General features: G+C 37.6%; 1 protein-coding gene and 1 non-coding gene across 2 annotated transcripts in view; one reads left to right on the top strand and one right to left on the bottom strand.

Moving 5' to 3' along the window:
• Window positions 1–16,242, bottom strand: part of SLC25A17 (solute carrier family 25 member 17) — a 44,447-nt gene that overhangs the window by 18,967 nt on the left and 9,238 nt on the right. Inside the window, exons 2-4 of the mRNA XM_043881702.1 lie at window positions 8,100–8,160; window positions 6,240–6,306; window positions 4,661–4,812 (exon numbers count right to left, since the gene is read on the bottom strand). Of these exons, the coding sequence (XP_043737637.1) occupies window positions 4,661–4,812; window positions 6,240–6,306; window positions 8,100–8,160 (280 nt within the window). The remainder of the gene's footprint in view (window positions 1–4,660; window positions 4,813–6,239; window positions 6,307–8,099; window positions 8,161–16,242) is intronic.
• Window positions 10,334–10,437, top strand: LOC122680893. Its single transcript, XR_006336811.1, has one exon. It is a non-coding gene; the product is annotated as a U6 spliceosomal RNA (small nuclear RNA).

Raw genomic sequence — 16,242 nt, 5'->3', positions numbered from 1 at the left:
CTCCCTACTTCTACTGACTTTTTAAAAGCTAACCACCCTACCACTCTGGGCTAGCTGTTTTAGGTGTGGGAGAATCTACTGTAACTGTAAATTGTGTCAGAGTCAGAAAGGAAATCAGCAGAGTACAGTGAGAGCATGTAGGGCTTCCCTGGTTGGCTCAGACGGTAAAGAAGCCGCCTGCACTGGGAGAGACCTAGGTTCGATCCCTGGATTGGGATCCCCTGGAGAAGGGAACAGCCAGCCACTCCAGTATTCTGGCCTAGAGAAGTCCATGGACTGTAGAGTCCATGAGGTCACAGAGTCAGACACGACTGAGCGACTTTCACTTCACAGTGAGAGAATGTAACAAGGGGTGGTGTGTGCCTGGTGTATAATGGGAAGCCAGACACAGCAAACAGACAGTTCTGGACAACCAAAAGGGAGAAGATTTCATCATATATTTCATAAAATAGTAGTTTCATGGAAAGTTACCTAAGTTAGTCCCTGACAGTGAGCCATAACCTTTTCAATGTAAATATATATGGAAACTAATATAATAATATAATCAAGGTATTACAAACATTTGGTCTTAAGAATAAAAGATCATACCACACTGCCATCTGTTGCAGTTATATAAAAAAGAAGATTCCCTCTCTATAGGCTGGATCTATTCTGATTTTTTTTGTCAGTGAACAAATTTCAAACCTGAGTTCTTCAAATTATAAGTGTCTGAAAACTATTCTTCTAGAAAGGCTACTTGAGCAGAACTGTGCAAAGTGTGTTAGTGAGAAAGATTTGAGAAGCGAGGAGATCATAGCAGAGCAATGGTCCAGGTGAGGGATAATAATACCTGATTTGGAGAAACAGTTATGGACATGGAGAAGAGGGCATGCATTCAAGAGATATTTAAGATACAGACTGGTGGTTCATGAAGCCTGAGCAGACATGGAGGGAAAGAGAGCACTCTCTATGAAGACCTCCAGATTTCTGTCCTGAGTTACCTACTTATTCATTCATTTCCTCAGAGAAAGTGTGTTACACACTCTTTATTTGAAAGCTGGTCTGGCCGAGGTTGGGAGTCTGTGTATGCATGCTCAGTCACTTTCAGTCGTGTCCAATTCTTTGCAACCCTATAGACTGTAGCCCTCCAGGCTCCTCTGTCCATGGGATTCTCAAGGCAAGAATACTGCAGAGGGTTGCCATGCCCTCCTCCAGGAGATCTTCCTCACCCAAGGATCGAACTCAAGCCTCCAGCATTGGCAGGTGGATTCTTTAGCCACTGAGCTACCTGGGAAGCCCCAGGGTTGGGTGTGAGGGTAGTCAAAAGGTAAAAATTTCCAGTTATAAAATAAATAAGTCATGGGGATATAATGTACAACAGGGTGACTATACTTAATAAAATTGTACTGTATATTTAAAAGTTTATGACAATAAACCTTAAAACTTCTCACCACAAGAAAAGAAAGAAATTCGTAAGTATGTGTGATGATGGATGTTAACCAGATTTGTTGCAGTGTTAATTTCACAATATACACAAATACAGAATCATTATGTTGTACACCTGAAATTAATATATGTCAATTATATCTCAATTTAAAAAAAGAAAGTTGGTTCAAGGGACAGTTTATTATATAAATATCAACTAAAGACTAAAATAAGACTATTAAGCATAGTCTTAAAATAAGACTATTAAGAAAGGCTCAGAGACCAAATAAAAAATAGCAGTGGTCTCATACAGGTGAAGAGGAAAAAATGGGGACCATGAATACTCTTGGCCTGGTTACTATTTTTCAGTCAAATCATTTTCATGTCAATTGGACATTTACATTATTCAGTTGTGCAGCTTCCAAATCTGTAATTTTTCAAAGAATATATCAAAAAGTGAGTCCACAAAATACGAACATTAAATGGACATTTAAATAAATTAATTGAAATACAAACTAAATGGATAAGCACACACACAAAAGGACACAGATCTACTTTTTCCCATCTCTTTAATAAAACTCTGATTAATTTCAACAAATTAGTTATTCAGCAAATATTTATTGAGCTCCTACTACAAGTTAGGAATTGTTCTTACTGAAAATTTAGCAAGGGAGGGGGAATATATATATATAACAATATATATGTATATGAATATATATGTATATATATAATAACTAAAGTGAAAGTGAAAGTAGCTCAGTCGTATCCGACCCTTTGCGACTCCAGGGACTATACAGTCCATGGAATTCCCTAGGCCAGAATACTGGAGTGGGTAGCCTTTCCCTTCTCCAGGGGATCTTCCCAACCCAGGGATTGGACCCAGGTCTCCCGCATTGCGGGTGGATTCTTTACCAGCTGAGCCAGAAGGGAAGCCCATATAATAACTAAACATAGATATATAATTGCAGTATATATTATCTTACATATGTAATATATCTTACACATATGGAGTATACATGAGATACTGCTCTATATCTTATAGTGCTCACATTCCCCTAAGAAGAAACAGACAGTAAATATTCACAATATCAGGTTAATGGCTTTCCAGTTCTTCTGAAACCTCAGGTGACAAGGATCCGGAGACTTCTAAAGTCGGGCTCCTTAACTCTCCAACTTACTGCTCGTGTTCCTATACTCGCTTTGCTCACTCACTCAATTACAGAGCTCACTGTTCTAAACAAGGTCCTATATACTCTCAATTCCCTCCATCGGGAAACCGTCACCACTTATCTCCAAGTGCTACTAATTCTGCCAAGGCTCAGTTCAAGAGCCACTGCTCTCTATATGCAGATACCTCCCAGCCAAAAGCGACCCTCTTCCTCCTATGAACCCCAGAAGTATTAACAACTATGATGATACTGACTGCGCTGAGATGTGCACTAAGATCTCTGTCACACCTGATGAAACGCTTTCACACTCAGGGTGGGCTTCACGGGCGTGCAACCCTGTCTCGTGCTTGGTGTAACGCTTCACTGTCAACCATCTGGGAGTGCTTAATAAATTGTGAACAAGGAGTCCTGCATTTTCAGTTTACACTGGACCCTGCAAATTATGTAGCCAGTCCTGTTCACGTTATACATCTCAGTCCAAAAAACAAAACAAACAAACAAAAACCCCCAGAAAATAAGCAGGAAAGGTACTGTAATTTTCATTTTTTAAAAAAGAGATCTTAATGTCCATAAATTCCAGGTACAGGCTGCTAAACAGGGATAACTGACCCTCTTCTCCAGATTAAGAAGATAAAAACAAGCCAAGTTAGCTCAGGAATAAAATTTTGTGTATACGGTCAACTGATCTTTACAAGGGTGCCAAGACTACTCAATGGGGTAATGGACAGTCTAGTCACATCAACAAATGATGTTAAGAAAACAGGATATTCACACACAAAAGAATGAAGTTGAATCCTTATCTGACACCACACACAGAAAGTAACTTTAAACTGATTAAAGACTTAAAACTATGTTACTCCAAGATGAAAATTAGGAGAAAAGCTTTCATGGCATTAAGCTTAGCAATGACTTCTTGGACATGACACCTAAAGAACAGGCAAAAAAGGAAAAATAAGCAAATGGCATAAGATCAAACTTAAAAACTTTTGAGCACCAAATGACATAACCAACAGAGTGAAAGGCAACCCACAGAATGGGAGAAAATATGTGTAAATCATCTATCTGATAAGGGGCTAGTATCCAGAATATATAAAGAATACTTATAGCTCAACAACAAAAAATCAAATAACTCAAAAAATGAGCAAAAGATTTGAATAAACATTTCTCCAAAGATGCTTCAGCATCAGATGAAAAGACGATCAACATCACTATCATCAGAAAAATGCGTATCAAAACCACAGTGAAATATTATTTCCCTCTCATTAGGATCAAAAAAAAAAAAGACAAAACAACAAGTGTTGATGAGGATGTGGAGAAACTGGAACCAACTGCTGGTGGGATTATGAAATAGTGCAACCACTGTGGAAACAGTACAGTAGTTCTTCTCAAAATTATAAAAAGAATTACCATATAATCCAGGAATCTCACTTCTTGGAATATATCCAAAAGAACTGAAAGCAGGGACTCAGAGAGATTCATACAACCCATGCTCACGGCAGCAAATATGCACAGTAATCAGAAGGCAGAAACAACCCGGATGTCCGTCAGGAGTGAGTGGATAAACGAAGCGTGGTATACACACACAACAGAGTGTCATCCGCCCTTACAGAACGGGGACATCCCGTTACATCCTACAGTATGAATGAACCTTGAGTATACATCGTTCTGAGTGAAATAAGTCAAAAAAGAAAGACAAGTACTGCGCGATTCCACTTACATGAGGCATTGAAAGTAGTCAAATTCATACAAACAGAAAGCGGAATTGTGGTTACTAGGGCTGGGGGGAGGATGCAAAGGGGAATTGTTTAATGGGTTTGGAGCTTCTTATTTGTAAGATGAAAATGTTATAGGGATCTGTTTCACAATAATGTGAATAAACCTACTACTGAAATGTACACTTAAAAATTATTAAAATGGTAAACTTTATGTTATGCATTTTTACTATACACACACACAGAGTCAAGTTAGAAAACTAATTACATTCTTTGTAGTATTACTGTGTGTTAAAATAACCTCTTAGAGGGTACATGAGATACAATATAAACAATAAAATATAAAAACACCTTATATTCAGAAAACTTAGTTACCTGCAACAAATCCAACAACCAGATCTTTTCCAGTAGTAGAATGCTGACCTTTGACCCAGACTGCTTTGAGGCTATTAAAAGTGTAGAAATATACAAAATTGGAGCAGCAGAGACTGGAGATAACTGGAAACCACCCTCGATATGGTGCCAGGCTAGGAGAAGAACACAATAAGCAAAGTAAAGATGTGGGACAGAAGCCTCTAGAAAAGGCTGATCGTCATTCACATATTCTCAAAGTTCATTCCTATACCAAAATGTACTCCAAACTGTACACATATCCTACCTTCTGAGGCTGCCCAAGAAATCTTTTCTAGTATTAATGATACCAGGAAACAACATACATTCAGTGACTGATTTACTGATCCCCCCCACCTTGATTTCCTTTAGAAATTACTATAAAAAATTAGAGACAATTTCCTCATGACTGTTAGTTAATATAGCATCATTCACACTTTATTACAGGGCAAGAACATTTAAAATTAAGTAAATACAGAAGAGCGATGATGGGGGACACAAGGGGCCAGGAACCAGGCTGCAGGGGCTCACGCTGCCACAGCTGGGACAATCTGACCACCAACACAACCAAGCAATCAACTAGAAACCACTGCATTTTGAGTCTCTAAAATACTAAATTAAGGATTTCCTCATAGACTGCTTACAGTTGCAAAAGAGGAAAAATAAAATTATTCAGTGGTTAACTCAAATCTAAGAAATCATAATTAACCAGTAAAGGGCAAGTGGACAAAACCTGACTCTAGATGGGACATCCCAAGAAGGACACAATTTCACCTACATGTTATCCTGCCCAAGAATGCACAGATTCAGGCTAACCATGAAGAAACATAAGGCAAACTTAAAATGAGAAACATTTTATTTAAGGAAAATTAAGGGGAGAAGGTCCACACTCTGAAAATGTCAGTCATAGGGGTAAGGGGCTTGATGTATGTTATATAACTTACTTACAAATAATTCTGAAAAAAACTTGTGTGTGTTGTGTGTACATGTCTGTGTAGTAAAGCAAGAAGGATGGGGTGGGGGGAGAGGGAAGGAGAAAGCATGAGCAGAAATGGAAAAAACAAATGGTAAAGAAAGTATCAAAAAAAAAAAGAAAGTATCAAGAAAAAAAAGTATCAACAACAGGTCAATGTGGGTAAAGTACATACTGATATTCTTTGTATTAACAGTATTTTAGCTTTGCAACTTTTTGTAAATTTGAAATTATTTCCAAATTAAAAGCTTTTTTTGTTTTTTTTTTTAAAGTTTTTTAAAAGATACATTTCCTGGTCTAAATGTATCTGATAGGAATGAGTCAAACAGCTATTACCTCCTTCAATTTACTATACATAAAACAAAGCACATGTTTCATGTTAAGTCTCTGTGATCAAGAATTAAAATGGCCAACCACAGAACTTTAAGGAAGTGAAAATAACTATGTAGTTAAGAGTCAGGCAATTACAAATTCACAACACAACGAGGCTACGAGAAATGGATAGAAAGTGAGCAGAGACGTGATAGAGGCCCAGGAATCTCCCAGCGAGCTGCTCCATCTGACAAAGACGAACGAGACAGCAGTACTCACAGGCCTTCTTCTTTAATGATCTCCAGGAGCACCATGTGTGTTGTTTTGGACTTTCTTTTCTCATCAACTACAAGATCAAAGAGTTTAAAGATAAATCCTTTGAGAATTGTTATCTTCAGCATCAGCAAGTTTCACTGAAAGGCCACTGACCTCACCTGAGCAATCTTGCAATCTTTGGGCTCCCTAGTTTGCCTCAGAATTCAGTGATTCTCCTGTGTTCCCATGGGCTAAATTCTCAACTGCTGATTCCCTGGGTTTTAACTATTATTCATGAACCATAAAACATTTTAATTCAATACCTGATTTTCAAAGTAAAAGATGTAACAGGAGAAATTTATTTTTTATATTTCATAGGGCTCTTCTGTTGGTTTTTCTTCAAAGTTATATATTCTCATTTTTATCTTAATATCTTATAAAGTAGAGAGGAAATAAATTACCGTTTCCCTTTTAGAGAAGAGGTTACAGACATAACACTGTGGAGGACACATGTGGGAGGCAGCAGAGCCAGGATTAAAATTCAAGCTTCCAAAATATTAGCCTTGGGCTCTGTTTCCTATTCTAAAAAAAATAAAAGGTCTCAAAAGGAGAACTCTGCCTTTCTTGGCATTCTCAATGAAAACAAAACCTACTTCAATTAATTTCAAATTTCCTACCCATATCTGAATATTTTGAAAATCTAAAAATGGGAAAATGAACCAATTACTTAAGAAAATTGGTACCTGCATAGCTCATGAAATGACAAATTAGGAAACACTGCACAAGGCATCTGACGATAACCATCAAAATTACAAATATTCACACTTTGAGCCAACAACCCCACTTCTGGGGATTTATCCCACAGAACTTACAGAAACAAAATGACATATGAACAAGTCTATTTGACAAAAGAGGAGAAATAATCCAAGAATCTCTAATAGTGGAGGGGTACACAGGTTATGTTGCAGCCATGCCGTGGACCACTCTACAGCCAGAAGAAAGAATCAAGAAGCCCCCAGTAAGCTGATTTGGAAGGCATCCAAAAAATGCACGATATGGAATAGTAAGAAAAGTATGCTTCTTGAATAAGAAAGAGAAAATTGAGAATACATATCATTTGCTTGTTAGTCCATAAAAACTCTCAGGGCTATCTGAGAGACTAACAAAAGATATTATCTATAGGGGAGAGAAAAGGAGGCAGACTAGAGTGAAATTTTTTTCACTGTACTATCTATCTTTTTATGTATTTTAGGTTTTGAATCATGTAAAAGTACTACCTGCCCAAAATATCTAAAATTAATTAAACAGTAGTCATGAAGGATTTTAACACAGCAATTAGTTTATTCAAAGCTAATCTTACTTTTATCTCTTAATGTAACTTTGGGCATAGGTTTATAATTTCAAGTTGAAAAATACTGAGGAAAAAACAAGTAGAATTTATAAATATAAAGTGAAATGAGGGGAGGGCGCCTAGAACTCCAAGCCTAGATGAGCAATGATAATGATATGTGGGTCCATGTTTCCTATTCTCTGTTCTCTTTCCAGAAAATCTACTCCTAGTTAAAAAAAAAAAAAACAACTTGACATTCTGCCTTTGAAAAGTCATACTGTTTATCAGAACGAACTGTAATGATTCAAAATGACTAATGCAAACCCACTCAGGTCTCTCAGATTAGAAAACAGCTGAGGCTATGACTCATTCACAAACACCTCTCTGTTAATTAGGAAATAGCAATGATGACCAGTCTTTAAAGTCAGTGAAAATGGACAACAGCAGATACTAATGAAACAGAATATCCTTATGTTAATTTAGAATTTAGTAGAGAAATAAGTTTGCTTCCTGACATCAAATGAACAGGAATATGATGACAATAAGATACTCACCTTGAAGTCGAAGTCGAGCTGTATCCAAGGGAAAAAATACTGTCATTGCTGTCATGCTTCCCTGAAAAGTTTGAAAAGCCTTTAGCCATTATGATATCACAAAAATAATGAGCCACGACTTTTAAATGAACATAAGTTTGTTGCTATCAATGGGTCAAATCAAATTTTCAGTGAACAAATATACAGATTATTTTAATCTACTGGGATCATTATTGTTCAAACTTCTGTTAGTTACATACTTGAACAGACAGAAGAAAATTTTTTTTTATATTGAAAAAGAAAATGTAATGGGTCCCTGGAGATGACAAACTTAGGGATTTTCAACCTTGGATACATGTCAAGATAGCAGGTAAATGGATTTTTAACCTTTCATTGGTCAGTTACTGCTCCTATGCTCTTCTCTGATAACCCAAGAAACCAAAAAATCTAGTAATCAGATACATATTTCTATACTCTCTGCTTAATAATATATTCACCACTAAGTAAAAGAGGGTTAAGGATCATATTGTTCTTTAAAATAGCTCTGTCTGCTTGTGTGTTAAATAAAAGAGGGACAATATCTTTGCTAAAAATTCTATAAATAATTCATCCAAGAGAATCCAATGACAAAAATTATCAGTGGGGAAAAATAAGCCAATAACCAGTCTTTTCATTCATAAAGCCCTATGACAGACAAAAACCAGAAGCATACAGTTAGGGATAAAATCATATGCATGAAATCCCCAGGTGGGTTTATGGTTATCAACCTAGATGCAGACCCCTCTGGTGTATATTCTCGGGCATAAGATCAAGTTTGAGGCTACTGATCTAATAATGGTAACACAGAATATTTTTATCATGACAACAATGCGAAACTAAGTCAACTTTAAAGATAAGAACAAAAATGTGCTAAGTCTCTTATCTATTTATAGATGAGCCTGTCTGACAAGGGAGAACACTGTATTGTCCTATTAGTTACTGTTAGAAACTCAGATTAAATGTTATTACCCCCAGCCATCAGGTCCTCTGTGTTCCCACAGCACTTGATTATGTCTCAGAGCACTCAGGCTGCAGTGAAATCTCACTCTTCCACCAGACTGTGAGAACATCTATTTATCTCTGAATAGCATCTATTCTTAAACGTTTATTAAATTCAATCTACTTTCAGCTATTTATGCTATTCTGACGGCTCCCACATAAATGATCTTTCCTAATAAGAACTAGGTAATATTTAATGTTTTAAGTAATTCTGGATCTGTAAAGGTATACAGTCTACAAATCTATTCTCCTGGCATCCTTGCTCACCTTACAAGCAATTTCCAAGAAAAACGGGGGCTGGAAAGCTGGTGAACACTTATCAAGGTCAGTTTACTTCCTATCACGCTGCAATAGATCATCTATGCAGGGTATTACATACACAGGGCAGCTCCAGACAGAAAAGTCCTGCCTGGAAACTACTTCTCAAACAATTGGATCACCCCCATCCCTCTTCCCTGTCGGCTTTAAATAGACACCTGAGGTTTTTTAACTTAGAAGACCCTGCCCTGTGTGTGTGCTAAGTCGCTCCAGTCATGTCCAACTCTTTGTGACCCTATGGACTGCAGCCCACCAGGCTCCTCTGTCTATGGGATTCTCCAGCCAAGAATACTGAAGTGGGTTGCCATGGCCTCCTCCAATCTTGAAATCTTACAGTACATCTTGTACCGAAATACAGAGAACAGGCAGTCCAAAGAGCTCAAAGGTCTATTACCTCCTCAAGGACTAGCATAAAAAACTCACATCTATAAAATTAAAAAACACTTTAAAAATATATTAGTACTGGAAAGACTGGATCCAGATGGTAAACTGAAAACCCATCACTGCTTCCTCTGCATTCCAATCACTAATATGAGAAAGAAGATTTATAATATAAAAGTGCTTTGTAGAAAAACAAAAAGGAATCTAATTGGTGGGTTAGAAATTAAAAGGACAACAGAGTAAGGCTGTTTTGAAAGAAGAAACCACAAACCAAAATGCACAGAACGTAGACAGAGCAGGCAGAACAATAGCCCCCTCAAAGATTCTAACCCACAGTTACCTGTGAACTTGCTACATTACATGGCAGGTCACTTTGCCAATCAGCTGATCTTAAAATAGAGAGATTATTCTGTATTATCTGAGTGGGCCCAACGAAGGTCTTTAAAAGTAGAAGAGGAGGTAGGAGTGAGGCAATAGAGGGCTCAGCCCATTATTGCTGGCTTTAAGGCGCATAAAGGGTGCTTGCTTTGGCAGCACATATACTAAAGTCGGAATGATACAGAGATTAGCACTGCCCCTGCGCATGGATGACACACAGACTCCTAAAGCATTCCATTTTTTTTTTTTTAAAGATGGACAAAGGAGCCACTAGCCAAGAAATGTGGGCAGTGTCTAGAAGCCAAAAAAAGCAAAGAAATGGATTTTCTCCTTGGGCCTCCAGAAAGGAACACACTGACATCTTAATTTTAGCTCAGTGGGCTGTGTATCTAACTTCTGATCTGCTCGATTGTTCTAAACCATTCAATCTGGTAGCCTGTGATTAATAATAAAAGTACAGCTGTATCCAGCTACAAATAAACTTAATATCTATGAGAAAGTATATTGCAAATGATAAGGGTAAATTGAGAACATAGCTATTCGGTACTTTGGGGACTTGCTGTATTTGTCCCCTCACCAAGCAAACACACAGATGACTGTTTTCATAAGCAGCTATTACCTGAAGGAAAATTCTACACATGAAAGTCTTATGTTAAGCTACAGTCTTATGATTTTTTCAGAAATTTGAATTAAATTCCACTTTTCATAAATAGTGTTTTTTTTTCCTCTAGGACTGTCTTCTCACTTACATAAAATTAGACAGCACAAAATACTGAGAAGATAACTACACAAGTACAATACTGTTCTGCCAGAGAGGCATATAAATCAACCCATTATCTGAGTCCCACAGAATTCTAACCATCTGAGTGGGAGTTCTGCTGTTGACAACAATTACAATTTAAAAGACTCTTATTTCCCGAGAAACAACCTTCTTTTAACTCACCAAAACCAAACATTTTGAGTCACAAAATTCTACCATCCCTTTCTGGCATTTAACCATTTGGTACTGGGAAAACAAATTAATTTCTACACCACATTGGCACCTGGAGGTGGAAAAGCCCTTACAGGTCACCGAGCACTGCAGACACTTTCCCTGCAGACCAAGGAGCTTGGGCCAGGGTTGATAAGTTGTTGTTTAGTTGCTAAGTCATGTCCGACTCTTTTGCGACTCTATGGACTGTAGCCGGCCAGGTTCCTCTGTCCATGGGATTCTCCAGGCAAGAATACTGGAGCAGGTTGCCATTTCTTTCTCCAGGGGATCTTCCTGACACACAGGGATTGAACCCAAGTCTCTCGCACTGTGGGCAGATTCTTTACCACTGAGCCACCACGGGGATCACAGCATCACTAAGAGGTCTGCTGAAAGCCAGTGGGGCAGAGGCAGCCAGAACCCAGGTCTCCTGAACTCCAGGCTCTACTGCTCACTGTTCGACCTCAGTTCTCAATCTTTTTTTCAATCAAGACATAAACAACTTTGCATTTTTCTCTTCTACTTGTAAAAGTGTACACGTATACACAATACTAACCCACACACACAAGTGGGAAATTCTTAACAGGGATTATATAGGGAGAGGGATTAACACCTCCCGTGGGATGTATCTCTGTGTAATTATTATTTTTAAACAATAAGCATGTGTTGGCTTTAGTTTTGAAATGAGGAGAAGGGAAAAAAAAAGACATCAGAATACAAGAGAATACTGCAGTGTAGAGATTCTCAAAGCAATGGGCTGGGGGATCCTTGAAAGTCCCCTAACCCTTTCCGGGGGTCTGCAGGATCAAAGCTGTTTTCACCAAATACTACTGCATAATTCCATTTTTTTGGCCTTTTTTAATTCTCGTTTTCTCAGTGTGTAGTGAAGTTTTCCAGAGGTTCTGTGATGTATAATACTGTAACAGACTGAATGCAGAAGCATATAAAAGGATCCAGCTATCTTCTATTAAGTATTAGAGAGATTTGCAAAAACACAAAACAATGCCACTCTTCTTACTAATGGGGGAAAAATACGGTTTTAAAAATGCTATGTATGTTAACATGTAACAGGCTTAATATTTTTAGCAGATAAGTATCTTTATGATTTCCCAGCTTTAATTTCTAGAACAATAAATATTGAAAGTTATTACCAAATAAGTAAAACCTCTTCAGAGTCTGCAATAATTCTTAAGAGTATAAAGAAATTATGAGACCAGATAGTTTTGAGAACTTCTGTTATAAACATGCCATTAAATATGAAAAATAGTACATTATTAACAAACAATTATTGAACAAACACATCACTTCTAATATCCTTTTCAGCTGATGATATACCCATGTAACATAAGAAATTGAAAACATCACAAACTTTTGGGTTGGACACTATCCTTTCCATGAAACTCTACAAAAGGCAAATAACTCTAGGAAAAATAAATATAGCCTATAATTAATACCTTAGGGGAATCATTTATTAGAGGCTTGGGTTTGGTTGGCTTTTTTTTTTTTAAGTAACAGAGATACTAGATGAGAAAAACATCCAATAGAATGCTGAAAGGAAAACCAAGTGCAAGTCTGGAAGTGACCTGAGCATCCTGGAAATTCAAAGGCTATTACTGTCAGAATACAGATAGCACAACCAAGAAGGGAATGAAAGTCTTGGGGTAAGTAGAGGTCAAGTCAAAGGCTTCTGCTGAGTATATTAAAGACTATTCTAGTGACTGACTGGACAGATGTGGGGAGAGGAAGTGGCATTTCAAGGACAACCCCCAGGTTTCTGGCTTAAAAAAAAAAACCAGTGAGAGTGTAGTCATGAACTCAGATGGTAAATACTGCAGGAGAAGCAACTTTGGGAAAAGCATACTGAGTTTGGCTTTTGCATTAAAAGTGAATGAAGTCACTCAGTCATATCTGACTCTGCGACCCCATGGACTGTAGCCTGCCAGGCTTCTCCGTCCATGGAATTTTCCTGGCAAGGATACTGCAGTGGGTTGCCATTTCCTTCTCTAAGGGATCTTCCCGACCCAGGAATCGATGCCAAGTTTCATGCACTGCAGGCAGACTCTTTACCATCTGAGCCACCAAGGAAGCCCAATGTTTCAGAGCCAGAAATCGAACCAGGGTCTCCTGCATTGCAGGTGCCTTTACCAGCTGAGCTACCATGGAAGCCTGAATTTTAAGTGCCTCAAAGACTTCTACATAAAGATATCCAGTAGGCAGCCAGATCCATCTGGAGTTCCTGAGATTCTGGGACAGAACTGTAGATTTGGAACTTATTGGAATAGAGCATCTTTCTTCATCTTTAAGACAATAATGATTGTACCATGGCTTAACAGATTTTTGTTAGGGGTGGGTGAGATCATTATTTTACCAATATGCGATCATATACTGTTTTATTTCCATAACCAAATTTTCATTCTCAACAAATAACTGAAAACATAAAATGTGGCAGAACATTTTGTGTTTCTATTTTCTATTTTACTGATTCTTCTCTTTATTATCTCCCCTTCCTTTGTGAACTTATATCCTTATCTAAAATCTTGAGATGGATGCTTAGCTCATTGGTTTTAGGTCTTTCTTCTTTTCCAAACTTGATTTTAAAAGTTACTCCTTTCCCTCTAGGTATTTTAGCTGTACCTGACAGCTTTCCTTTTCTTTACAACTCAGTGGTTTTTTCAGATATTCACAAAGTTGCACAACATTCACCACTAGCTAACTCCAGAACATTTTTATCACCTTAAAAGAAAACCCATTCCCATTAGCAGTCATTCTTCAGTTTCTCTTCCTCTCACACGCTGGCTACCACTAACCTATTTTCTGTCTCTCTTTTGCCTAGTCTATACATTTCATGTAAATGGAACCAAATGACACATGATTTTTTGACTGGCTTCTTTGGAGGTTCCTTCATGCTACAGAATCAGAACTTCATTCTCTATTGTGGTTGAAAAATATTCTATTATATGGATAAATCACCTTCTGCTTATCCTTTCATCAGCTGGTAATCTGGGTTATTTCCACTTTTTGGCTTTATGAATAATGCTGCTACGAACATTTGTATACAATGTTTTACATGGATATGTCTTTAATTCTCTAGCAGTGGAATTGCTGGGTCATATGGTAATTATGTTTGACATTTTGAGGAACAGTTTCCCACAGTGACAACACAATTTTATATTCCCAACAACAAAACATGAGGTTTCAAGTTTCTCCATATCCTTGTAACACTTGTCATTATCTGCGCTTTTAATTATAGCCATCCTAGTGGGTGTGAAATAGTATCTCATTGTGGTTTTGATTTGCATCTCTCTGATAACTTGCATTTCACGTATTTATTGGCTACTTGTATATCTTCACAGGAAAAATGTCTATTCAAATCCTTTGTGTGTTTTTTTGAAGAGTTATTAATTTTTACTTTTCGACTATGGTGGGTCTTTGTTGCTGCACATAGGCTTTCTCTAGTGATGAGTCTGGGCTTCTCATTGGGGTGGCTTCTCTTGTTGCGGAGCAAGGACTCTAGGCACGCGGGCTTAGTTGCTCCTCAGTTTGTGGGATCTTCCTGGACCAGGGATCGAACCCGTGTCCCCTACATTGCAAGGCATATTCTTAACCATTGGACCACCAGGGAAGTCCCATTTGTGCATTTTTTAATTAAGCTATCTGCCTTTCTATTAATGAGCTGCAAACATTCTTTACATATTCTCGAGGCTAGACACTTTATCAGATATTGCAAATCAGGCTTGCAAATATGTTCTCCATTCTGTTGTTTTTCCTTTCTTAATAGTACTTGAAGCACAGTCTTAATTCAGATCAAGTCCAATAGATATATTTATTACTTGTGCTTTCGGTGTTATTTCTAAGAAACCACTGCCTAATCCAAGGTCATGAAGATTTATGACAATGTCTTCATCTAACAGTTTTGTAGTTTGAGTTCTTACATTTAGGTCTGAGGATCATTTTGTGTTAATTTTTGTGTGTGGTGTGAAGCAGGGGTTCAGCTTCATTCTGTTGCATGTGGATGTCCCACTGTCCCTGCACAATTTATTGGAGAGACTGTTCTTTCCCCACTGACGTTCCTTGGTGTCCTTGCCAAAAGTCAACTAAACACAAATTTGGAGGTTTATTGTTTGGATTCTCAGTGCTGCTCTGTTGATCTGTCTGTCTATTCTTATGCCAATACTAGTCTCTTGATTACTGTAGCTCCGTACTAAGTTTGAAATCGGGATGCTAAGAGTCCTCCAAATTTTTCTTCCCTAAGATCATTTTGGCTATTCTGGATCCCTTGAGTTTTCATATAAACTTTAGGATCATCTTGTCAATTTCTGCAAAAAAAGGAAATTGGAATTTTGATATGGAGTATGCCAAATCTGGTATCCTCTTAGGAAGTACTGCCACCTTAACAATAATGGACTCCAACCCACTTATTCAGAGGATGTCTTCCCACTTACTTAGGGATTTTTTTCAATGACTTGTTTTTAGCGTAGCTACAAGTTTTAGTATGCACCATCTGTGCTATCAGTTGTTGTTTTTTTTTTCTTTAAATGTGAAGTCTGCACTAAGTAATTCTAGTCAGTTTTTTTTTTTTCTTTTTTGTGGTTGCACCTCACAGCTTGTGGGATCTCAGTTCTTCAACCAGGGATTGAACCTATTCCCTCCGCCGTGAAAGCAGAGTCCTAACCACTGGACCACCAGAAATTCCCTATCACTCAGTTTTAAATGCTTTTTTATTTCCCTTTTGATTTCCTCAACCCACAGATCATTCAATAATGTGTTTAATTCCCAAACATATATATTCACATTTTGAATCTATTACCCCTTAGCATCTACCACCTCTCTTCTATGTTCCTTGGGTATTTAACAAGTGAACTAGAAATTTATTCTTAATCCCCCTGCTCCAAAAAACTTATAAAATTTTGTACAGTAACAAATACCAAGCAAAAGTAAATCAGAACAAACATAAAATGACCACCACTTTATCCCGGATATGAAAATGAGGACAGTGACAAAACCTGGGAGAAAAAATCCCAGACTCTGAAGTTAGGCTCTTTGTACACAAGTCTCTGATTAAAAGACACACCAGAGGCA

The sequence above is a fragment of the Cervus elaphus genome, chromosome 22 (assembly GCF_910594005.1).
Source record: "Cervus elaphus chromosome 22, mCerEla1.1, whole genome shotgun sequence".
In the NCBI taxonomy this organism is placed as follows: Eukaryota; Metazoa; Chordata; class Mammalia; order Artiodactyla; family Cervidae; genus Cervus; species Cervus elaphus.
Note: the sequence above shows the minus strand (reverse complement) of the source record. Positions and strands in the feature narration are given on the sequence as shown.